Source organism: Periophthalmus magnuspinnatus, chromosome 24 (assembly GCF_009829125.3).
Source record: "Periophthalmus magnuspinnatus isolate fPerMag1 chromosome 24, fPerMag1.2.pri, whole genome shotgun sequence".
NCBI lineage: Eukaryota > Metazoa > Chordata > Actinopteri > Gobiiformes > Gobiidae > Periophthalmus > Periophthalmus magnuspinnatus.
Window position 1 is genome coordinate 9,873,931 of NC_047149.1, and position 27,456 is coordinate 9,901,386.

Consider the following 27,456-nt stretch of genomic DNA (forward strand, 5'->3'; position numbering starts at 1 on the left):
GGTCTTGATCGCAGTAAACGCAGTTGTCCGTGCGCCTCGGGGCTCACAGCGACACTTGGCCGCTCCGTAGTCCCAGTGCCTGTGAACTTGTCCTCCTGCTTGGCCTTCCATATCCCAGGTTTGCCTACGGGACGACCCCTCACGCCACCGGACCCCTCTCCAAAGCCTCTGCGTAAACTTTACCAACTGGGCTTTTTACGCGCGAGTGGAGGTAAGAACATGTAGTTTGATTGAACTTCTTGAGCTCCGTGTTGGACGTGTGTGGCTCAAGTCTCGCATGGCAGCTCTTTGGTTTTGCAACAGGTTGTTTAACATAAAGGGTACAGCCAGTTGCGATGACACTTGGCCTGCTGTTTTTTAATACGCCATGTTTATTTATGTTTGTGCGGTTGTCAAATATGGCATCTCACCTAGTTCTTCCAACAAACAGGAAATTATAACCCAAGCGTTGGTGTTTTTTGACGCGGTAATAACTTTACGCGCGGGTAAAACAGCCTACGCATGTCTCTCAAGGTGAACGTTGTGGTTTAATGCACATTTAGAATTAATTGTAGTTTATATTAGACTACTGGTCATGAGGAGATTGTGCGTGACCCAGCGTTCAACGGCCTACTGAACAGACATCACTGTGTAAACATGTGGCTTCCATCTGGCCAGCTAGAAAACCAACAAGACTGGCATATTTTTGATTTACATGTAACATTTTGAGTGTGTGTTTAGTTTAGTTTACATTTTGAGTGTGTGTTTAGTTTAATTTATTTAGTTTCTATTACAGGGAGCACTTACAGGAGCAATAAGCAAAGAAAGTCACTGACATACACAACACAGAATGTAATCTATATACAAATATTGCTAAAAATGACAATGACATTACCCTACTCCTGCTCCCTCTGTGCACTTAATCAGATATAATTTACTTGTTAGTTATAAGTTCCTACATTTGTTGGCACTTCTGTGTTGTTAAAACTATTATGAAATGTATGAAATAGGATTGACAAAAGTATTGAAACTAGATACTCATTTGAGCAAGCATCGAAACAAAAAAAATTACATTCACATGACAGAAATGAACCTTTCCTGAAAAGCTTTAGAATGATCTCGACTGAGGTATTGCACAGGTATTAGACCTAGTGGCAATACAAAAGAAAATACTATGGTTTAATATTGAAAATCACATTCTGCTGACTAAATAATGAGTGTTATTTTATTATCATTGTGATCTGAGATTCAGCATTTAGTATTTCCTTTGTCTGGAAATTGAGTTTGAAATTTTAGTATCATGACATCACATGGTGAAACACATACTCAAGAATTATTTTGCATTGTCAGAAATATTGTCAAATTTTCCTAGTTGGGGAATACTGGGTGCGTGTTAAGCTGGACTTTTATTATTCCTCTATGACTGTTTTATAGTGTTGTATTTACATTTTGGCACCAGATGTCTAAACAAAACTTAATATTGGAGTTGGCATGGTCCCTGTCACAGCATTGCATAACCTTTTAATGTTAGCCCTTAACTGACTAATAAAATACTTGATACTCAATCTTCGCATTCTTTACAGTAATAGTAATATAAACACATCTTGATGTTGCAACTTACAAATTAATAATTTTTAAATCAGTATGTTGTAGTGAATTCTTGGAGGGTTTTTTTTATTTTTTATTTTTTTTCTTGTGTAGTGCTCAAATGTTAACTAAATGCCATGCTATTTCCAAGTGTGCTCCTTCACTTATTACACAACAACAGCAAAGTACTTCGTGTTACTTTTCTTCTGAAGGGTCTGACAGCTGCTTGTCTCCATGGTGAATATGTTATTGCTTTGCCTGAATGTTTCGCAGTCTGGCATTCAATTTTTTTTATCTGAACGGAGACAAGTGAACCTGCACCTGTCCAAGTTACAGGTCCATCTTCAAGTAAGAAGCATGCATTTTATTGTATATTTTCAATGTAAACATATAAATGAATAAATGCTTGATATGTTTAATGCCGTACTGTGGAACATTCCTGGTAACCCTGTAACATGCAGTAGTGTAACCTCGACCAGAAAAGTTATATATTGGCTGCAAAAATATATTAATACCAGTTGAAGTTGTTAGGATGTTCTGTGAGCTGCAGTTGTACTTTTGGTTTGGTTGGAAATTGTAACTTAAGGAGAAAACAAACAAGGAACGCAATGCTGACCAGAGCTGTTTTTCCAACGTTATAGATGTCAACGAATCAGCAACTTTTTATATGCTCATAATTTATTTCAATATTGTGTCTTAAAATATAAGAAAAAAAACACACAATTATAACATTGATAACTACTGTTTTAAAATACAGTCGAATAGCAGTAGTCATGGCAAGGTTTAGTGGTACAGTCAAATAATAATAATATTTAGTAGACCACTTTATACCATGATACAACCACGTCGGAATTAAAACTCAGAGAATGAATAAATAGCACAATCCTTAGTCAGTATAGGCCTATTAAGTATCAATAAGTAATGGATTTTAAGTATTTAACCCTCTTTACAGAGCAAATGTATTTACATAAGTACATACTATTAAAGTGTACATGCAGACTTCAGCCTCTACTTTGAAACCGTTGGATCCACTCTTTCCCTCTGCCCTTTGTTTTATTACAGGGGATGGATTTGAAACTCATCATTGTATTCTCTATGAAAAAGTCATCACTATCAGTTAGAAGAGAATAGCCCTGCATGAAATTTATCTATAAGAGACTTCTTCCAAAACTGCCAGAAAACCTCACGTGTTTGTTAATCATTGATACTGGAACATTTAATATCAGATCACATGACTGTATAAGGCTAAGGACTAGCCGCACCAGAACGGAGATGAGAAAGAGGCTTTTAGCTGTTTTGCTTCACAAAAATGGAACACATTCCAAGGAAAAGCAAAATTAGAGACTTTGGCAACTAAACAAATAACAAATAATCTGTTAACAAACTTTTATACACATACTTGGTCTAGTTTTAATGTTTTATATGGACTTGTTTGTTTTGTTTGTTTTTCTCTTTGTATTGTAATTTAAACAGGGTGCCCATGAAAAAGGGAGCCCAAGGGCACTCATTGGGTTTCCCTATATAAATAAAATAAATAATTAAATAAAAAGAAGTACTCCAAAGTAAATGGCTAAAAAATGTGTTTAAAAAGTCTCAATGTAGTCATGGTCATGGTAGTCACAGTTTTATATACTGCATTTCTGCCTTCAAGGTACTCAAAGCACTTTACATCAAGGAAGCACACACATTCTCACAAACATTTACACAGTGTACACTGTTGTTGTGTCCTCCGGCACCAATTGTGGGAGCTGGATTCAGACCACCAACCTGTGGGGCAGTGGATCTGACCTCTCAAACAATGATCAACCTTCTGATCAGTGGACAAACACTCTACCAACTGAGCTACTCTTGACCAAAGTACAATTCTAATAATTGTCTGACCTGCTAACTAATTAAAAAATGTTGGCTGACATGTCGACTACTAACAGTTGGTAGTTTCAGCCCTATACATATTGTTCATCAACGTAATAATTTTAGATCAACTGATTTTTTGTTGTGTTTTGAGAAACCGATGGCCGATAAACTTTGCCGATATTTGTGGGCCAATATATAGTGTTGATTTTTATTATTTTCCCCAAGTAATGTAATTTAAATTTAAATTCACCTACAGCTGTTTTTTACTACACACCTATAAGAGAGCTGTGTAGTTATGTTTTATGCATTTTCATCTTTGAAAATAAAACTTTATGTGTGTTCTTTAGGGAGCAGGTCAGTCAAAATAAAATATCAGTCTGTGCTGGAGATTGAAGGCCAATAGCTTATATACTAAAAACGTACAAGTATCAGTCTGATATATATTGGGCTGTCACTAATAATTATAGGTAGGAGATATGCAGAAAAAAATGGCCACATTTGTGGTTAATCTTACTGGTCATCACTTTTTACAAGCATGTTTAACACATTTTCTGATAAAATGCCATAATATTGTTTGAAAATTGTAAAAAAAAACAAAAAACTATTGCAATATAGATTTTTGCCAATATCACCAACTCACAACAAAACAGCTACTTGTCCATAAGTCTCTCTGAAAACTGCAGTAGTAGTAACAGTAGTAGTAGCAGTAGTAGTAGTAGCAGTAATAGTAGCAGTAGTAGTAGTAGTCTCATATCCTGTCCGTGGCTTATGCAGACAGAGGATGCTGATGTGAGGAGGAGGTTTCCACTCTCGTCCTTGGGGCTTTGAGCTCTCCAGCATGTGGCTAATGTCCAGCAGAACTCCAGGCATGCTAGCCTTTATTTGGCTCTGACCTTGTAAACGAAACAGGGAGTAAGGATGTTTACGCACAGCTATGTCCTAATCAAACACATGTGAATGATACAGCGTGTTCATTCTATTACCAGGGGAATTTGATAGTTGAGTTGCTTACAATATCTGATTTTAAGTTCTTAGTGTATTAATTTTGTCAATTCAGTCTAATGATAACAACATTTTAACCAAATTCAGTTTAGAAATGTGAAGACTGGAGAACTTTAATGGAAAATTGTTACTGATATATTTGGTTCACCTGCCAGGGACCTGAACAGTTTACATGGTAGGGTTGCAATATCAAATTTTAAGCTGAAAATTAATAATCAAAATTTTTCCCAAATCGAGGTAAGAAATGTGCAGACTGGAGATTTTTGCTAGAGACTTGCCGGTATATTGTTCTTGTGCTAACAGTGCTGCCTTTCTGATAAAACCTGTTTCCCAGCTGTGTGTAGTTTTCAATTCAACAGCTACCTTTTACCTTTTTTTAAGTAAAAATCGGCAATTCCAGGGCTGAAATGATCCAAATGATTCTTGTGAAGGTGTATGGGGTTTAAAAACACAGTGGAGCACTTCCTGTATTGCCACATGACATCACAAGGTGGAGGAGAGTGTTTTAAGAACTAAATATGCAGGGTTTGTGTGTTATACATCTGTGAATGAAACAAAACACAACTCCAGGTATGTTTGTGATGAGGAAACATATTACAGATAATATATAACATTATAACATAGATCTGAAAATAGCATAATATGAGGCCTTTAAATGTGCACTATGTAACTTTTCTGAAGGAGGGTCGGCCACCTGCCTGTCTCCATGAGGATCGTGCTCTGCCTGGAGTTTGTATTTTCTGTTTTTTTTTTAACTCACAGCGAGTGGCCGAGTACATATAAGTCTGACAAGCCTCAAAAGACACATCTGGTCCAGTACTATCCCTTCTTCCTCTTTGGTCTACAGAGAACGCATTTGCTCTCATTTTAATGCAGGCTGGGTCACCGAAATCCTACTAAGAATACAAGCCCTAATTTAACAAGACGCTTCACTTTGATGCCGTCACTTTAATGCTGATTTGTTCAGGTCCGGAGGTAATGAAAAACAGCACTGTGCAGGGGTTCAGTGAGGGTAAATGTTACCAAAACTTTTCCTAATTTGGCTTTTTTTATGTCACAAAATATCAATTATGGATGAAGAGAAATGTATGGGAGATGTGCAATTTTAAAGGATAATATTTTCTCTATCTAAAAAAAAAAAAAGAAAATCATATATTGATTAGTATCTGATTTTCAATACTTCTAACAATCCTACTTCCTATTCATTAAAAGGAGATTAGATTCTATATTCTTGTTTAGTCCACATTTTTGTTCCTGTTGGATGGGGTCTTTTGAACATCTATCTGTTAACATCTTGTTGAGAATAGCCACGCTACCAGCTTTTAACTTCTAAATGCTTCACTCACTCAAATGGTTTAATAAGAATAATTTAGGCTTAGTAATAACTACTTAATTAAAACTCTAGCTCCTGACCTTCACCTCTAAGTAATAGTTGTTTATGATCACATTTTGTCCACATTACATGCATTATTTAATGTTATAAACCATGAATTACCAATGCAAATGTGCTTATAAGTCATTGGTAAGCTCTAAATGATGTAATATGTCCCATTTAACAAGATTCCCCATTTGACCATTATGTAATAAAAATGCCCTATGGAGAGGGATCTGGCTGAAGACCTCCACCCAGAGGACCTCCGCTACCTCCACCAGGAGGACCATCACGTGACTTACCTCTATCCACAGGTCCTTAAAAGTCGACAAACAGCAGTCATGGCAAAAGACCATCATAGTTGGAGATTTCCTAACTGTATTTTTAAATGTAATGTTAAATAGGTTTACATTCTTTTATACTAAAGACAAGCCCAAGCCTCTTTCCTGAGCTTAACCATTACAGATTTGTGCCTAATCTTAACCAGACACAGGGCCTACGGACAAACTACATGATATGTTGTAAAAAAAATACTGTAAAAATACAGTAATTTTCAACAATACATAAGAGCTTTCATTAAAAACTGTATATTATCATAATTACCTAAGGTAACACCCCTAAAGTATGGACAGGACTCTGAAGTTTAAATTTACGGTATAGTACGGTATTTATTGTGTTGGAGCACATGTGTGGCTCTGTCTTTTCCTCATGACAAGTTGAGCAGTCTAGTTTGACTTATTTGATGATGCTACACATCTTCACTGGATTCATGTTGATATTTTTGGAGAAAAATGAGCAACTGAAAGTTTCTCATGCATCAGATGCGGCTTTGACTTTGTTTCTCAATAGCAAAAGGTAAGAGTAATCCTTTACATTATTTGTGCAGTTGCTTTCTCAGTACATACACATTATAGGTAATAACCAACTTCTGCCAACACTTGGCTGCCAATAGTGCATTTTATCAGGCTCATGTTTTCTCATGGAAAGAGCCTGTATAATACAGAGTACATAATACAGAGTACATAATACATAGTACATAGTGCATAGTGCATAGTGCATAGTGCATAGTACATAGTGCATAGCGCTGGTGCCCGCTATGGCTCATCATATTTGTTTAAAGATGCTAATCATTGATTGTGTTGATTTACAGATACCTGAGGCTAATGTTCGTCTGATCCTCCTCTCATCAGCTACACACTGTAGACTATCACAGGGTTTTAAGGGCTGTTTTTCTGTTGTATTCTGGTTCAAACAGATGTCTACATAGACAATACACACTCCTATTTTGTAATGTGTTTTTAACTCATGCTTATATTTCACATCAGACATAATGAGGACATACAGGTGACAGATACATTACGGGGCACAACAGGTGACTTGAAATTCCTCTGTTCTCCAGCTGCTTCATGTTAAACCACATGTGGAAGAGGCAGAGGGAAATTAACTACATTTGATTTTGTTTTTGTGGTGGTATTTATTTCTAAAATAAGACCAACTGGATTAGTGATTATGCTTTTTGTTTTTAGGAGTCCAAAGCCTCATATGTGCTACTGTGGTACAATATTGCCCTTTTTGTTACATTGTGTTGAATGTAGGCTAATTAGTTCATTTTGAACTTGTGTACTGTGAGTTATTCATAGAAATAATACAATGTGATGTATTGCATTGCTTGTTGTTGTATCACTGTGTTAACTGTACACCACTTTTTAAAAAATATAAATACTGTCTGCCATTGGGCAGTAATGAAAGTATGTGTATATGGCATCTGTACTGTTGGTCAGAGGATTAAATGGACTGTCAAACATGAGCCTGTTTATGTTCAAATATTTACAATATTTTAACAATCAGATTGAGATTGAGATAACAGATTTGCATTTTTAACAAAAGTAATTGTTTCTAAGCTACTGTGTATGATGAGTTTTGAAAAGCACAATAGAATTTAGAATTTATTTCTTTCATACACTGCATGCTTACCATAATTACACGGCTTTGTACAGCTCTTTCCTGCTAATTTTCGTTACAGTGTATGATATTTGCACCATTGTACATTTTGACAGTCAAACATGTTTTAAACAGCAGAGTAGAGAAGAGACCAGCTACTTATTTTCAAACTGAGACATTTTTTAGAAATGTATTGTTAATTAAATTGATCTATATGTTTGAAATGAACTTTGTCACCAGTCAGTAACCTTAAAGAGTGAACTAAGGCAACAACTGATAAAAAGTGTAATTAAGTCGCTGAAAAAGTAAACTAATGAAAAACTTTGAGGGACATGTCGCTGGAGGTGCCTGCTGGTTTAGGTCCTCTGAGTGGAGGTCTGCAGCCAGACTCTCTTGCTTACGTCTGGTTTTGTAATCCTTGTATCTGGGATGCACATGTTACAGTCCTCCTCGTATCAGCTCTGCTTCAGTCATTGGAGCAGGACAGAGGAGAGGACTGGCAAACTAATGAAACCTCTACTTACTCTTTGATTCTTTGCCTTTTCATTAGAACGTGTCAGGTAAGATGGATGCCCTCCCAGCGGCTGCACTCACTCCGAAGTTCAGAGCCAGGATTCAATTTGTCAAACCGTAATCCATTACACAGTCCACAAAATCTGAGTTAGGTTTGGAACGGGAGTGGCTCTGCTCAACTATTTGTATTGAAACTTTAGATAGAGACCCAAACAGTACTCAGCTGTGTTACACTACTCAGCTCCACATTATAATAACTGCACTTTTAATAACCTTGAAAAACATGAACAAAGACTTCCTTTATTTTTCACAAATTGTTTCTTAAGAATGATTCAGGCTTTGCAACTAATTATATAAGGGGTTAGGATAATATTTAAGTAGGTACTAAGCCGGATTCTCCCTACAGACTACTATAACAACTTTTACTTCTACTTCTTTTAATACTAATACTTAAGACCAAAACTGCAGGTACTACATGTCCACTGTCTGCATTTTCACATCCTGCTGCTTATATTTGTACTACTACTACTACTGCTACCACTACCACTACCACTACTACTACTACATGATTTAAAGGAGAAGTTTAAAAGCATGTGTTTACTTTCAACCTCTGAATTGAACCATAAAACTGTTGAATGAATGACTCTTGTGGTCCATGGGGTAATAGTAAAGTACTCACTCAGCACAATGTGAGATAATCTACTTTGTCTGAATCAAAATCAAGTGTGAACTAGAAACAAGAAACTTTCACTTAACTTTTCACTTATAAAATGGCTTAATTTCATAACTTAAAATATCATTAAATTAAATTAGCAGCACTCAAGTATGGATTTCCAGTAACGTAAAAGGTGCTGTGTCTGATTTTTGTTGTCTTAAAATGTGAAAAACTAGTAAGAAATAGTTCATTTTTAATGCTTTTTAGTGGTCCAAAGTTATTCCTCACTTACCTTATGCATTCCGAGCAACCTAATTATTCACGAAGATGAGTTTATAAGCGTTTTTTACATCTCTGAAAGACCAGAGCTGAATTTTGCTAACACTGTAATGCTAAAAACAATAACTATCATCCTAATCCTACTCTACAGTTCACAATGAGCTTTTTTTTTTATCTCAGGAGCTGCTTATACAATGTATCTGTACTGGGGCGAGATAACGTTTGATCAAACACATGGAAAAAATTGGGTACAGGGCTTTTAACTTGTAATTTATCTGTTTAATGTTCACCAAGAGAGTGGTCATGAAACATATTTATATGCGTATTGTTAATATATGACCCTCTTAAACTGAGACAACATATTCCCTCCCTCTTAAATGTCCACTCTTTTGATACCTCTCCAGGTTTTCTGATAGAATTATTATTTTATTCTGCAGAGGGCTATAAATGCAGGGCCTGATATTATTTTGCCCATGCTGAGTGTTTTCCCTGTTGACTTAAGCATTCATTTCCTTTGACAGTAAGTGGTCACTGGAGATCTGTGGTGCTATATACTTTACAGTGTCTTAAACTTAATGATACTGCTTTTTTCCCCTTCGTTTTTGAGGTCGGCTTAAAAATGTCTCCTGCTGTGCTGCTTTGTATATTACTTTGATGATTGAATCTGATGCCCTTCCTGCTGTTTTTTATTATACAAACACATTTTTTATCAGCTATTATATTGATTCCAATCCATTAAAACCATTTATATTGATCAAGCCCTTTCTTTTGTCCCACAGTATGGCATTAAACCTATCTTTCTTGTATTTATTCAATTACAGGTCTTTCTATTGATAAACAGTCAAGTGAAAACATTCTTACTGTGAGCTGGATAGCCTCTTCACAGACCTGATCTGTAACCTAGCCTGGTGATATCCTCTGCTCTTCCATAGAGATAGTTTTAAGCAACATTCTAAGCAAAGTAATAACATCTCCATTTCCACAGTAATAATAAGTAGGTGGTGGACCCTCTACCAGACAAGTTACATAGTGCAGCTTTAATTGTTCATTTTGTTTATCCAAATGTTTTATTTTTGAATATGTGTATCTTTATGTTTTGTATGGCTAGCAAAATACAAATAGTAGGCCTTGTAATTGTAGTAGTAGTAGTAACAGTAGTAGTAGCAATACCAGCAAGCACATATTCATCAAGTAGCAGAAGTAGCCGTAGAGGTAGTATGCTGTTTTTAAGAAGTAGCAGTAGTAGTGAATATGGAGATCTTACAGGGTATTAAAGAAGTAAAATAGTAGTGGACATGTAGCTGTAGTTTTGGTACTAGTTGTAGTACAAATACTAGGATTAAAAGTAGTACATATAACTCCACTCTCATTGCTCCGGGCCAAAGACCTCAACAAATGATTGAAATTCGTCTGTTTTTAATATGCTCAATTTTCCCAATCGCTTTCCCAGATCGAAGAATTATTATCGAGTCACATTTTTATTTGATCTCATAAAACCATTTGTTCATTTTGGCATTTTTTCACAATTTGCATCAAAGTGAATGATGTGCTACTGTACAAGTGGCAGTGAGGTTAATTACTGCTTTGGTTTTAAATACCGTAAATTTCGGATTATAAGCCGCTACTTTTTTTCCACGCTTTGAGCCCTGCGGCTTTTACAGCAGTGCGGCTTATATATGGAATTTTACTGGATAACGGCCCCTGGGGGGCGCTCTCTAGCTGTAAACGTAAAAGTGAGACAGACGTGGGGAAAGATTCTGCTCTGAAGAATTCACTAGTTTTGATTTTGAACGATCATTTTGCGCATCATGAAATGGATATGATGCAGTTTTTAAGATAAAGAAACAGAAAGGAAACAGAGCAGGGGTCGGCCTTTAACACGCAAAGAGCCATTTGGACCCACTTTCCACGTAAAATAAAACACTGGGAGCCGCAAATACTTTTTGACATCTAAAATGAAGATAACACTGTATAATAACAATAATGTAACGGAATAATGTAGGTTTTACTTTCACGGACAAGCCTTCTACACGTGGCAGATAAATATGGCAAAAACAACTTAAGTGCATTAAAAAAATACAACTCACCAAACCGCTGCATCATGCATCGCGCTGATTATGTGATTATGTCTACTCTACTCCGCAGTTTCTTTAAAAAAACAACAACAAAAAAACTCGTAGCGTATCATTTTATCCCAGGTGCTTATTCTCCATGTGCCAAAGCAGTTTTGAAGGTTTCATTGCCTTATTTGCTTTTCCCATATGTTACGCAGAGCGGACTCTGTGCAAACTCAGATTTTAAGTAGGCATTGTCTGTTAAATTTATCTTTCTTTTTCTTGGAGGTCGTAGTCTCCTCTTCTGGCTCCTCAGTTGTCCTTTTCCCCTTTGTTAAAAGCTCTCCAAAGACTTTTGTTTTGGCTCATTTTCACTCGCTTGTGGCTCTACTTTTGTGCGTCGTGTCTGATGTGTTATACGTGATACGTCACCGCGAATACAAGAGCAGATAATAAACTCGCTACTACATCAAATAGATTTCTGTGGCGAGCAGCAGGATTTTCATGATACATCTACGGACGAGCTTATTAGTGTGTCATTAGGGACGGGCCAAAGTTGCTCCTGACCCCTGTGCGCACAACGTCTGAAAATCAGGGCTCTTTACGCAGGACTGTGAGCTGTGTCTGTGTTAGTTCCCAAGCCACGCAGAGCCGCAGTATGAGGCTGAAAGAGGCGCATACGGCTCCGGAGCCGCGGGTTGCCGACCCCTGAAATAGAGCCACTGCACGTGAGCTCGACATCAATGAATCCAACTTGGTCAATGTAAAAAGACGACAAAAGTTTTCAGAGGAAATAAAAGCAGATTTTCCGTGTTGGTGCAGCTTTATTTTCTAAACCTGCAGATGTGTTCATCCCGTGTTGTTGTCGTGTTGGTGCCAATTTTCAGGCACAGTTTAAAAAAAAGTGTGTCGGTGCAGCGTCTTTCTGTGTAAATGTCTCATGTTACAATATGAAAACCTGCGGCTTACATTCAGGTGCGGCTTATATATGTACAAAATTGATTTTCTCTTCAAATTTAGCTGGTGCGGCTTATATCAAGGTGCGCTCTGTAGTCCGAAATTTACGGTACTCCTCTGGATTACTGGGGCTTTGCTGGCTGTCAGGTTTTTTGTTGTACTACATGAGTTTCAATGGAGAAATGATGAGAGTACAGGCTGTGTGAGGTTAGATAAAGACAGTCACTAATATTAATATTAAAGATGCACGGTGTAACCTTTCTGTAACCTGCTTGTCTCCATGGCAACGTCATCTAGTTATGATCTCGTTATTAAATTGTTAGGTAATTGAGTCCAGTATGAATATTAAAGATGGACTATGAATGTAACTTTTCTGGTGGAGGTCCCATCACCTGCCTGTCTCTATGGAGATTTTATTACTCTGTTTGGAATATTCCACACTATGTCATTAAACCTCTCAATGAGACAAGCAAGTGACACCTCTAGGCCAAGTTACAGGTCAGATGTGTGGAGAGGCAAGCCCGCACACAGTAAGAAGAATGCATGTTGTTTGATTCAGGAAAACATTGGTAAAATAGACAGGTTGAATGCTATACTGTGGAACATTCCTGACAAAGCCAATACCGAAAAGTTACTTAGTGTGCCTTTAATAATCAAAAGTATAGCATTATAACTGTAAATATTATAATTAAATACAACTTGTGTTCTTTAGTCTCAGTTTTGTGGGTATCTTTCACTAAATCCTTATCTATTCACTAAAAGCCCACACGCCTACATCAGCCACGCTCCCACAGGACAACTCTCCACAAATATATAAAATTATGATGCAAAACTGTACACAGCAGCTTGACAAACCTGATGTGATGTGCAGTGGTTTCATTAGTAGGATGCACCCTGATTGTGAAAGTGCTCTGAAAGGGGATTGATGCAGAGAGCAAAGTTAATTTTTCTGGCAAATACAACATTTTCAAAACCATAAAAGGTAACATTGTGATCGAAATATGTTATGTGTTAGCAGTTAATACCCATAGAAGTAAAATACCCCCTCTTTAAGTTTGGCACATGCATTTACAGCATTATTTGAGCATACCTCTATCATCTTGTTGGGGCTGGTTTAAAGTGGCAATAAATCAAATGTAAAGCTATAAATACCACTTTCATGTTTTTCTTTTCAGATGGAGCGTCTTACAAGATGCCCGTAGACCACTCCTCTGCCCCAAAGACCTTCTGCCCCTCCTCCCTTGAGCTGTTAGGGTTAGGGTAGCTCTAGGCTACATCATCTGCTTCACTTACGACGTGCGTGGGTGGAATTCTGTTTTTTTCCTGCTATTGTAGATAATTACTAACAAAGTCAATGATCAATGTAAATCTGACTCTTCAAATCAGAGGGAAGTAGAGCAGTCTTAAAGTACTCAAGTTGGACTTTTGTTGTTTCAAAACATCAAGTAATAGTGTAAAAAATACAGCATGTAATAAGTATACTATACTCTAATAATACTAAGCACTTACTAGGGATGAACGATTTGGGAAAAATATCTAACTGCGATTTTTCTGACCAGCATTGTGATTGTGGTTGGTTTTGTGATTTTTGTTTTAATAAGAGGACTCTGTTCAAAGTTGACTCAAAAACAAATACAAGAATCACATTTCAAAACATTTTTATACAGCTCTGAACTACAGGGTTAGCGATTTTTAGGTAGAGTATCAAAACTGTACTTCAAATTATTATTACTCAAGTAGAAGTAAAACTTACACTAAGTTACACCAGTCTTTGCACTATTTCAGGCCCATAATGTAGTAGTATTGGTTGGCTATTGAGATATCTATAATGGCCACCTCTTCCCCAGAGAAGGATAAGCCCCTGTTGCAGCTCCAGGAGGTGGACTCTAGCAGAGCAGTGAGTCGCGTCCTCTCCCCTCTCATGGGCTCCTCGTCTCCAGCTCTGTCCATCGAAGCCACCCCTCCCATATGCATCCCCTCCCCATATACTGAACTGACCCCCGACTATGCCTCCTTACCCTTCTACAGTCCCACCATCTTCAGCTACAACAGCACGGGGCTGTCAGAATGCTCCTCAGTGCACCAGAACCTCAGCCCCTCCCTGTTCTGGTCTGGGCATGGACATGTAGGGTCCTCCTTACCCCTGCACCGCTCCCAGGCTCGCCCCACGCACACCCAACCCGCCCCGAGTCCCTGGGTGGAGATACAGCCAAGGGATAGCGTCTTAATGACAAGGTATAGATTTGTCTTTCTTATTGAATTAGATTTTTGGTGAGTGTTTACATCTAATCTGATCATCAAAAACATGTGTCTGTTAAAGATCCTATATTATGCAAAACTGACTCTTTAAGCCATGTTATAATGTTGTTACCTCCTCACAAACATACACAGTTGTGTTGTGAGTTGTGTTTTTTGTTTCATTCACACATGTTTAATTTATCCTTTATTATTAGTCTGTCTAGATCTCCAAAACTCAAATTTTCTGCCCCACCTTATGATGTCATCTGTAGTTTTTGTAGTTAACAGATACCTTTTACTTTTAGTTCAGTAGAGATGGGTAATTCTAGGGCTGAATATTTTCCAAATGATTCTTGTGAAGATGTATGGAGTTTAAAAAAAACATGGCGCACTTCCTGTATTAACACATGACATCATAAAGTGGCACAGAGTCTCTGTTTGAGAGAAGAACTCAGTCTAAATGTGCAGGGTTTTTGTGTTGAACATGTGTGAATGGAACAAAACACAAATTTGAGTAGGTTTTTGATGAGGACACAACATTATAACATAGATATATATATATAAAAATAAAAAAAAGCATAATATGCTCCCTTTAATGGATTTTTAGAGTAACTGTTGTATTTGGAAGACAAAGTACAATAACTCATTTTCTCTTTCATTTTGTAGTTATCAGATTTCAGACTTATTTAGCAGAAATCAGATAATGATCAGATTTTGACTACTACTAACTACTAACTAACAAAATGATAGTATAAATCTAAAATGTGGTGAACTTAGTGACATTTTTCCTCATAATGACATATGGAAGCTATTATTTTGTTTTCATAAAAAGATATTTGGGATTTTTTGTGAATCTGATCAAAATGGGAATGAGATAAGAGCATTCCATTTATTGCAAAAACTACAGCTGTTGAAGGGTGTTCCTGTCAATGCAGTTGTCAGTATCTATCAAAAGAGGTCAAAGATGTACAAACGGTAGGTGAGGAGACATGGAGAGTGAACACCAAATAGGGATGGCCCATATGCTAAACAAAATCAAAATTTCTATTTTGATTTGATCACGATTCATCCAGTTTATATCTTTTTTATCTGTAATTTAAGGGAAACTAAAGCCAAAAAATAAAATGTAAATATACACATCTGTTTGTTTTGATAATAGATTGAACTTTTTTTTTTCGAAATGACAACCGCTGAGTGTTCAAAATGAGACTACAAAAAAAACAAAAAAAATGAATTCCATATTAAGTTTTATGAATCAGTACAGGGGCTAGCTACGTTTAAAGTTGTTTAAAATAGTGAAGAAAACATGGGAGGGTTTGGGGGTACGCTCCATTGTTAAAAGGCTATAAATTAACTTTTTTAAGCAAGCACCCATATTGAAAATCCTAGCACCTCCTTAGCTCCTTCAGCCAAAAATGTCTATATCAACTCATCATTCATTATATAAAAGCTGGGACAATATGTTTTGAGGCTCAACATTTATTGTCTGTACATTTTCTTTATATGGGGATTCTTTATTTATTTTTTTGATATAACAGGAAAAGATTTGAGATGCATAGGGTTGAATAAGTACTTTCTAACACTCATTATTGCTTCATTCAAAATCAGTTGTTGCTGTTTATAGGTGTTTTGTTTTGAACTTTTACCCATACCAAAGATTAAATTTTTAGTTTTAAGTCCTTAATAACTATGGCGATGGTGCTAGATTTTCAACCCTCTGGAACCCATGGATAGAAAGATGTTAAAACACGCATTGATTTGAGTGTGTATTGTGTTTATCATACAGGCGGTCATAACTCTCCTTGATGTGTGCATATTGTATTGTTTCTCTGTAAAGCAAAAGGAGGCGTTCCCAGGAGAGTGACGAGGGCGTGGTTTCTTCTGGCGGAAAATCAGACCTGCACTACTGCGCTGTGTGCCACGACTACGCCTCAGGGTACCACTATGGAGTCTGGTCCTGTGAAGGCTGCAAGGCTTTCTTCAAGAGGAGCATCCAAGGTCAGAAATTGTGAAGAAAGAAAACCATACATTTAACCAGATCACATTCTGCTTTCTGCATCTTTGAATCAGCTCTAAATCCATTCATATCAAGCACTTTTTTGTTTTCTCTCCTCCTGTAGTTACAACTTCACCATCCCCCTCCATCTAGACACATTTGGATTTAGTGTAATATATCTTCTTATGAATAATAGATAACCGCTGTGTGCTGTCTGCATCTAATTATAAAATGTTTTTATCCTTCACAAACCAAAAAAGTAAGGCTGGTTACTGCTAGTTGCTAGTTACTGTTTGCTGTGATGGCAAAACATGAAAAATGCTAGGAATGCATTTTTCATGTTTTTAAGACAGTAAAAATCAAGTACAGCACCTTTTAATATAAAACAAGTTTCAGATGGATATTTTCCCTACAAAATCATACTCCTGTTTGAATTATTCTATTATCTACATAATACATTTGATTCCATGAAGTAACTTTAACATCTCTCTCTTGTCACAGGACATAATGACTACATCTGTCCAGCCACCAACCAGTGCACTATAGACAAGAACCGGCGCAAGAGCTGCCAGGCCTGTCGCCTGCGCAAGTGCTACGAAGTTGGCATGACAAAGTGTGGTATGTGTGTGTTTAAGTGAATATTTCCTTATGTGATGCATATTTGGTAGGAACAATTTGTGTCATTGCTTTGTCTAATGTGGTCTTCTCTTTATTATTTTATGATCATTTATGTTTCATCAAAGAAATAATTTTTTTAAATTTTTTATATTGTCCTTAAACTACAGTTAGCAGCTTTTGTTTTTTTGTTTATTTTTCCCCAGTATTTAAGATTGCTTCATAGTAATCATATTCACAATACTACTACTACTACAACATATGGAGTCACAATGGTACAATAACAGGGCAAGGCAGTCAACCTACAATTAGAAAATGTATAATATATTTTTAAAAACTCAAAACATAGCTTATAGTTGCTAGTTAAAGTGTGTTTCTATTTACTATACAAGCTATACAAGAGAAGACAGATGCAGTGTAAAAGCACTTATCCTCTTCAACAGGTATGCGTAAAGAGCGTAGCACCCTTCGCTCCCCCCAGGTGTCGCGGCGTTTGACCCGCTTGTCCTCTCAGGGCCGGAGTACAGGATCCAAGCTGTTACCTGTACCCTCTGTAGTACCACGCCCCGAGCCTCCCCCTCCTGCCCTGACCCCAGAGCAGCTGATTAGTCGACTCATGGAGGCGGAACCACCAGAGATCTACCTCATGAAGGACATGAAGAGACCACTGACCGAAGCCAACATCATGATGTCTCTCACTAACCTGGCAGACAAGGAGCTGGTGCATATGATCACTTGGGCTAAGAAGATACCAGGTGGGAACCCCCCCTCCCGATATTTGTGGGGGGGGGGGTTTGTAATCATTTTCATTCATTCAGAACAGAATGATATGCATTTTAATGATAATGTGTCCGAATATTAGGCCTTTTGAATGATGCTGCATGTGAATATTAAAATTGAATATATTTTGGTCTACGTTGACAAATCTTTTTGGGAAGTGAGTATTAATTATGGCTGTGCGATATGGCAAAAAATGAATTACCTTCTTTTTTAATAAAATGTGTCTAAATATTAATAAACAAAAACAAGAGCTTTAAACAATGCAATTTATCACACAAATAGCCCAGTGTCTTCCTCCAAAGTCCAAGCTTCTCCAAACCACGTGCTTAAACCGACCGACTAACTGGGATTAGCTCAGTAAAAAAAAAACAAGCAGATCATTAATGACCAGATGTGACTGACTTCAGATCTTGATTAAAATGTGATTTACTGCCACACCCCAGTACATATTAACTTGAAATATACCTACATTATTGTAAGAATTACTGAAGCAGCAGTATCTAATGTAAATGCAATTTATTATCAAAACAAACAGATGTGTCTATTTAAATTTAATTTTTATTTAACCCTTTAAGGACTGAGCACATTATAGACCAGTATAGCTCGCCTAGACTTCTTTTTAGCCATAAAAATCATGTAAAAAGAAAGTATCAGAACTACCTCTATTTTACACATCCATCCGTATTTTTCCTTTGACGCATGGAATAACTGACTAAGAAAATCCCAGCGGCACCTACGCTCTGATTGGTCATTTTCGAGGGACAATGTAAGCAGATTACCATAATGACAGTAAAATATTTAAAGAGCTCCATGCCTCTGCTTTGAGATGCCGTTTGAATTTACATTATAGTACAATTGGTTGCAGAGCTATGGTAATGGAAAGTCCGCAACTGCGCTCTATCAGCGACAAGAGCCTCTGACACAATAGGGTTAACCTTTGTGTTGCATCAAATTACACGCTCCAGTACTACTCTACACCCCTTACATCTGGAATCATATGCCAGCATTTTATTCTTACTCACATTTTAAATGCATTTTAGGTCTGTCGTCTCAAGGACATGTCCATGCCAAAAATAGACAGTTCTGAATGTTACTATTGTTTAAACTGCAGGATGAGATACTAAAATTTTTAAATTTACTAACATTTTTCAAGCAACAACATTCTATTGGCTTTGTGGATTTTCAAGCAGCCATTTTAGTTCACACCTCCAAGCAAACAAGAAGCTGTGACATAACAGTATTACCGCGCACCAGTGGTTTTTATTTCTGTGGTCTAAGGAAATGAAGGTACTTAGATTCTTTGGAAAAACATAAAATACTTAATTACGGTAGCTTCACGGTATTGTGCAAATGCTATTAGATTAAAATGATGCCTTGAATAGCCTTTAGTGCTATCAGTGCTTTCATGTAAACCAGGAGCACGAGGACCCCTGGGGATATGTGAGCACTTAGCATGGAGAACTTAGAAAATAGCGGAACAGTACGTGAATTTAAACATTTGAACATTGAGAGAGAGAGAGACAGAGACAGAGAGAGACAGAGAGAGACAGAAACAGACAGCGTATACACAGCGATACTGTGTTATGTGTTATTTTGTTGTAATGTTTTACTACACTTAAATTGATACATACACCTAATAACAACATAACAGCTGATATGTTACTCAGAAATGGGGTTCTAGCTGTAATAATCTTGCTGATATAGAAACAGGTTTGCCACATAAACCTTGATTGAATGTGCTGTGTCTGGGCTCAGGCTTCGTGGAGCTGAGCCTGGTGGACCAGGTGCACCTGCTGGAGTGCTGCTGGCTGGAGGTGCTGATGTTGGGCCTGATGTGGAGGTCTGTGGACCACCCAGGGAAACTCATCTTCTCTCCTGACCTCAGCCTCAGCAGGTAAACATGACAGTTAGATAGAGGATTGATTTGGATCGTCAATGAAAATCATATAAATATGTATGTTTTTTTCATTATTAATCTAGTCTAGTTAAATGTACAGCTGCAAAGTACAGCTGCAATTGGATTCATTATGAGTAATTGATTATTAAAAGTGTGAAATTTGATCATTGTTATAATCAAGCACATGCCATTTACTTTGAAAATAGATTTTATCACAATGTGACAAGAAATGTTTTGTTATTTGGATGAAAAATATTTATTTTGTTTATTCTCTTAAAGAGGCTGGTATTTTATCTAAAATTGGTGAAGTTCTATTGTTTGATTAGTTGAGTATATAAGTATCAGTCTAATCAATTTTAAATATTCTTAATTCTGAATTATTATTGACAAATATGGATACATCTGATTTGAATCAAACGCTGGTCCTAAAGCTGTGTTTGCATGTTGCCGTACAGAGAGGAGGGCAGCTGTGTGCAGGGCTTCGTGGAGATCTTTGACATGCTGCTGGCCGCTACGTCCCGTGTGAGAGAGCTCAAACTGCAGAGGGAGGAGTACGTCTGCCTCAAAGCCATGATCCTGCTCAACTCCAGTGAGTCCTTTAGGAAATGTTCCACTGAATACATACAATGAATACACACACTATATACATAAACTCAATAATACACTAAATAATGTATGTGTAGCTGCACTCAAATCAGACATCAGTGTTTATTTAGTATTGGAATTGGAATAATTAATTGGAATAATTATATATAATTATATGTTGACATATATGTTACAATTAAATACATAGATCGACTTCACTTCAAATCACTCGCTTAAGGCAACAGCAGCTTAAGTGGACTAAAAGAGAAGGTTAGCAGTACAACCTCAGTTCAGCCAGTGATTTTGTCTTCTTGGTCAATAAAAACCCAGTATTATTCCAACACACTGTTTGTTAATGTTGGGATCAAATTAGGCCAAGCACAGCAATAAGCCACAAGCTACACACGTTTTGCTACACGATTAACTCTGCTATTTTAATTTTTGCATTGGGGACTTTTAATTGTAATACTTTCGGTAACACTTTAAAATACGGTCCGGGACTTACGGTGGTAGTTAGTAGATACTTGACTAGTAGTTACGGTGGTACTTACAGTGGTAGTTTGTGGTACTTACAGTGGTACTTATAGTGGTACTTACAGTGGTACTTATAGTGGTACTTACAGTGGTAGTTTGTGGTACTTACAGCGGTACTTATAGTGGTACTTACAGTGGTACTTACAGTGGTACTTACAGTGGTACTTATAGTGGTACCAGAAGTGATACTTAGACTAATAACTACTGGTACTAGTACTGGTACTTACTGCAAAATCATATGAAGTGAATGGTATTAAAGAATATGGTGTTATTAGGCATATGAATCTTTGATTTCATTATACGTTCATAGAAAATACACAAGACAAAACACTGTGAAAACACAAACACTTTATTATGACAAATTTCACATTAATACGACAATCAGATTTAAAAGAAATTTCCAATAATGACAATAACAAATAAATGACACGTTTTAAATGAACATGACAGTGATACATACTGTAAAATATCAATACTTTAACTGCTATTTTAAAGCGAGACATTATGGTACTTGCACTATTAATTACTGGTACTTACTGTAGTTTATACTGGTAATTACTAGTACTTTCCGTGGTACTTACTGCTGTATGTACTGGTAATTACCATAATAGTTACTATGGTAATTACCAGTACATACAGCAGTAAGTACCACGGAAAGTACTAGTAATACTATTTATACTGGTAATTACTAGTACTTTCCGTGGTACTTACTGCTGTATGTACTGGTAATTACCATAATAGTTACTATGGTAATTACCAGAACATACAGCAGTAAGTACCACGGAAAGTACTAGTAATTACCAGTATAAACTACAGTAAGTACCAGTAATTAATAGTGCAAGTACCATAATGTCTCGCTTTAAAATAGCAGTTAAAGTATTGATATTTTACAGTATGTATCACTGTCATGTTCATTTAAAACATGTCATTTATTTGTTATTGTCATTATTGGAAATTTCTTTTAAATCTGATTGTCGTATTAATGTGAAATTTGTCATAATAAAGTGTTTGTGTTTTCACAGTGTTTTGTCTTGTGTATTTTCTATGAACGTATAATGAAATCAAAGATTCATATGCCTAATAACACCATATTCTTTAATACCATTCACTTCATATGATTTTGCAGTAAGTACCAGTACTAGTACCAGTAGTTATTAGTCTAAGTATCACTTCTGGTACCACTATAAGTACCACTGTAAGTACCACTGTAAGTACCACTGTAAGTACCACTATAAGTACCGCTGTAAGTACCACAAACTACCACTGTAAGTACCACTGTAAGTACCACTGTAAGTACCACTGTAAGTACCACTATAGGTACCACTGTAAGTACCACAAACTACCACTGTAAGTACCACCGTAACTACCAGTCAAGTATCTACTAACTACCACCGTAAGTACTGGTAAGTCCCGGACCGTATTTTAAAGTGTTACCATACTTTCTTATATGATCTAGACTCTTATGAAATCTCCAAAATGGGTTAGTTTGACAGTGAAGACACATGAAGGAACATTAACGTAGCCAGAGTACTTCTGCCTGTATTTCTTACAGCTAATGTGTGCAACATGGAGCCTGGAACCAATGATAGAGAGAGGGCGATAGAAATAGAGAGATACAGTGAGGAGGGACAGAGAGAGAGAGAGAGATGAGGACTATACACAGTGTTCCCATTAGGCTTTCTTTGGTAGGTTATTTGGCCTGGTCCTGCTCACATGAAGAAGATGCACCAAGATGCCAATTTAAGCACTCCACACTGTTTCGTAAAGTCTAATGTTCACAAATAGAAAGAAGTACACGCAGGGGGTAGGACACAGAGTAATAGGGTGGTAATGAGGTATATTTACTGCTGTAGGTTTAGAAGTGGGTAGTACTCATTTACTTTAGTGTATTTACGTAGATAGCTTTTGATTAAGATTGTACTTCTCTGAGTACTTCTTTTACTCCTACTTGAGCTTGAGATTGAAGTATTGGTTCCTCTTCCCACTGTGAGTACGTTTACAAGTGATAAAAGCTTTATGTTGACGATATGAAATGATTTAAACATTTGTGTTTCTTGCACCATTCTTTCATATATAATCGAGTTTTTCCTCATGTTTTTGCTCCATTCTTTGAAAATGCCAGATTATTTAATGTTTTATCCTTCTAACTACATTTACTTATTTACTCATTATGTCAAATCAAATGTGTCGTCCAGGCAGGAAATTACTATTGTTGGAAATCCTGTCCTTGTGTACATGACTTTTATAATTACAAAATGATCTTGAGTTCCAATTATTTTGCACATGCTTCTTACATTTTTATATTTTTGTGTTTATTTTTTGGAGAATGCCATAGTTTCTTTTGAGGTAATACCTGTACTGAAGTATTATTAATATATGGAACATGGTTATATTTCTGTTAGATATTTACACCTGCACGACTGAGGCATTACACAGACATAAGACCAAATCATACTATAAAAGAAAGTACTGTTGTCATTCTATTGTAAAAAAATAAAGTGTTTTTTATTATTATTGTGGTATCAGAATTAGTATTGAGTATGGAGTCTATTTAAAATCGAGTTAAAAAATTTTGTGTCAAGGCAACACTAGCTCAAGGACACATTTCCGGCAGCAAAGACTGAACCACCAGCATAATCCTAATGGTTGAATCCCATTGTTGTTCCACTGCTTTTTCAGTGCAGTATTTTTCTGTAGTCATATAGAAACGATAAAAAAATATGAAGCGTTTGCAGCTTTACTCCCTGCTAACCCGCACATAAAATGATCTCTACTCCCTTAATACCAGTTACGTGTTTACTTTGCGCTTTCAGGACCTAATGAACCCTTTAAAAACACCAAAAATGCGCTGGGAGACAGTTTCTCGCTAATAAGTCCTGACATTGGTTTTCTGTGGAGATGAAATTGGTAGCAAAGAGCTGAATGTTCTGCTTGTATTTGTTTTTCCACTAAATTTGACATGTTCTTGAAATACTAATGGGGCTGCACTTGTTTTGAACTATCTCACTCTGGTACAACTCCATTTAAAAAATATAGTGGTAAAAAGTGGGATACTAAAATTTTTAACTTGAGCTCGGCACAAAGGAATAGAATCGATTCCCAGTACTGATTCCGATACCAAGATGATAGTAAAAACACTGTGTAGAATGTGATTTTAACATTAAACCACAGTACTTTCTTGTATATTCTTATGTGGTCTTGTATCTGGTGACCCACTTTTTCTAGTTGGTCACCTCTCAGACACCTCTTAGAAAGAGTTCTCAAGAATGAATTAATAAAATACGCAAAAACAAAGAATAACATTATAGAAAACAACAAAAACTCAAAATTACATCTTTGGGTTGAACGATTTTATGAGTTTCTAAAAAGCATTTTACTTGGGATCAAATGTGCAATTGTTTTTCTTGAGTTGCAAACACATTTAAAGGGCACGTTTTACACACATCTAGAGGCATTAACATTTCACAAGACTGAAATATGAGCTGCTAAAATTCTACAAGACCACAGTTGATAGATGTTTAAACTATAGCGTTAACAGATCTCTCTTTTGCACTCTCACTCTGTCTATCATGCTCTCTCTCTCTAGATCTATCGATTTGTCTATCTGTCTATCTATCTCTCTACAAGACCAGTTTGCAGATGTAGTATCTACAGTGTAAGCAGATCTCTCACTCTTGCTTTATCCATCTCTCTTGCTTTCTGTTTATCTATTTTATGTATAAACAATAGTGTTAGCATATTCCTCTCTCTTTATCTGTCCACCTCTTTCTTTGTATTTCTCTCTGTCCATCTCTCTCTCTCTTTCTGTCTCTCTCTATCTGTCTAACCATGTAACTATCAAACACTGACTCAGACCGTGTTAACTCTTTCCCTCCCTGTGTATTCTGTGTGCAGACATGTGCCTGAGTTCTTCAGAGGGCAGTGAGGAGGTGCAGTCTCGCTCTAAACTCCTGTGTCTGCTGGACACGGTCACAGACGCTCTGGTGTGGGCTATTGCTAAGACCGGCCTCAGCTTTAGAGAGCAGTACACACGCCTGGCCCACCTGCTCATGCTGCTGTCCCATATACGACACGCCAGGTTTGTGTCATACTCATTCATAATTACTACAAACAAGTTACACAATTTGCACAAAGAAGCACTATGGAACTTCTTTGGTGGACGGACTGTGGTTTGTTTTTTTTCCATGAAGATACTTTGCCTGGAATGCTCTACAATATGTATTAAACTTATCTATCACCATGGAGACAGGTGAAGCAACCAGGCTAGTATGTTTAATACAATTTGTAGTGTTCAAGCAAAAAATAATATCTCTTTAGAAAAAGTTATACAGTGCACGTTTAAAAAAAGCATTCGTGAAATAAAATTAAGCTCATAATGATTTAATTTTGAAAAGTCTATAAACTGGTAATTAATACTCTGATTGCTTATAGCTGCAGTCAGGTGAGTGTTGTAGTGTTTTGGACTGGATGGCCTTCCACAAATGTAACTGGAGGAGACAGGCTGCCCTCTGACATCTTCTCATTGGAGCATTCACATTTCATTAGTATTCAGGCATAATTAATGTAATGGGTCAGTGAGTAATTTTTCATGGTATTTGGGAATATACAAAAATGTCAAGAAGATGACTGGGACGTTTTTTGTTTTTTTGTTTTTGGCTGTAAAAATTTGTCTGATATGCCGAAGTTGGCAATGACACTATACTGATGCAGAAGAGTCTGGAGAGCAGAATGTCAAAAAATGACGTACGTGCTATGAGGTTGGCATTTTGAGAGAAGACTGAAGTAGGAACTGATAAACTGATACAAGAATTCAAGTCTGTAGACGTCTAGCTACAGGTACAATCTTTTTAAAAAAAAATAAAAGACAAGATATTTTGTTGCTTTCAGAGGACATTTTTAGATAAGTGCACCAACTCAAATCACAGTTTTGATTCAATTATGATGTATTGTTCATTCCTGCTTGTAAGTTTACATGTATCACCTCTCTTTATATTGTCAAGTCAGTGATATAGTATTTTACCATTACCTTAAGATCCTGTACAAAAACTGTTGCCTTAATTCCTGTAGTGACAGAACTGAGCTCTTTTAAACACTTGACTGCTATGACTTATAATGTATTTCCTGCCTACAGTAACAAAGGCATGGACCACCTTCACTGCATGAAGATGAAGAACATGGTGCCTCTGTATGATCTGCTGCTGGAGATGCTGGATGCCCACATCATGCACAGTTCTCGTCTGCCCCGTCACTCGGCACAGCAGGACCCCATGATGACTCAGGAGAGACCACGCAGCCCCCTCAGTGGTCCGTCTAACACTTGGACTCCTAGTGAGGACCAGAATCAGAGATCAGAAACTTTCAAAGCGCCTCAGTGATTTCAGAAATATGAAAATTCTGGAAGGGAATTTCAACGACTGTGAGCTTAGCGATCAATCGTGGTGTTTTTATGTCGTAACTTCAGACAAACCAAACCTGTGTAATTGCCTTAGCACCACAAGGCCTCAGCAGTAGTAGTACTATTATTCATTTCATATCATTGGAACTATCTTTTCTTTCGCTTCAGGAACAAATACTTATAAACAAACATGGCAGCTCAGAGAAACCCCAGAGTATAATGCCTTTTCATTTGCCATGACTTGCTCATGGGCACAACGCTAGTATCTTACAATCTACTAAATTTGTTAAAACAAAATAAAATATATATAGACAAAAAAGTGTAGGGAATAAAACATCCAGTGCAAAGATGGCTAGAGTTGTGCACCAGCAGCTAATTACCAGCTGAATATAGTACTTTTATTTCATTTTTGTAACTAATTTGATTTTTTAACGAAAAATGAAACTTTTGTACATTAAGTTGACCAGTAGAGGGTGCTAATGATCACCACCTGCTGACAGCCAAAGTGTCCTCTTCATTAATCACCACTTGTGACTTTCTACTCGCCTTTTGTGTATATCCGGTATTGTTCTGATGACAAAGTTGCACTCATAATTTGCTTGAACAAAAATATTTTCGTATGGAAGTATTTGCTCTTCGCTGCAGTTTTGACAATCGGGATGGCTTGCTCTCAACTTTGTAGATACAATTCACATCACATCTGAACCTTGTGCAGCATAATAGTTTTATAACCTGATCAGTTCTCTGTTTGGCCTACAGTGCTGTGCAAAAATGAGGTTTATTATATATATTAGAATTACTTGGATTTCCTTTGCAAAACATTTCCCTCCATTATTCTCAACCAGTCATCGGATATGTACTAATGATACTAATATATGCTGGTATCTGAATGTGTGAGCGGTTCCTTGATGTAAAGCGTGTTGAGTGTCTTGGAAGTAGAATAGCGCTATATAAATGTGACCATTTTAGCAGATATCTGTTCATTATTTCTTTGTATTTTTGGGGGGAATTTTTCACAGACACAGCTTTCGCTCCATATCCCACAAGTTGCTTTTGCACAGTACTGTATGCCATGTACTTATCCAGCTATTTGTACCAACCACTGTAAATACTGTAACTGTAACTGGTTTTATAACATGTGCCATCAGATTTCAATGGAAGAAATGCCTTACATCACATCATCACAGTGCCTCAAAATACAGTTATATGAACCATGCAGCGTT

The 27,456-nt window shown here is 36.9% G+C and overlaps 1 protein-coding gene across 1 annotated transcript; it reads left to right on the forward strand.

Moving 5' to 3' along the window:
* esr2a (estrogen receptor 2a) lies at positions 1–27,449 on the forward strand. Its single transcript, XM_033990710.2, has 9 exons — positions 1–211; positions 13,369–14,428; positions 16,269–16,429; positions 16,929–17,045; positions 17,486–17,797; positions 19,578–19,716; positions 20,175–20,308; positions 24,733–24,916; positions 25,970–27,449. Exons 2-9 carry the CDS (start codon positions 14,022–14,024, stop codon positions 26,211–26,213), a joined length of 1,698 nt encoding a protein of 565 aa, XP_033846601.1. The 5' UTR covers positions 1–211; positions 13,369–14,021; the 3' UTR covers positions 26,214–27,449.
* Positions 27,450–27,456: the final 7 nt, after the last annotated feature.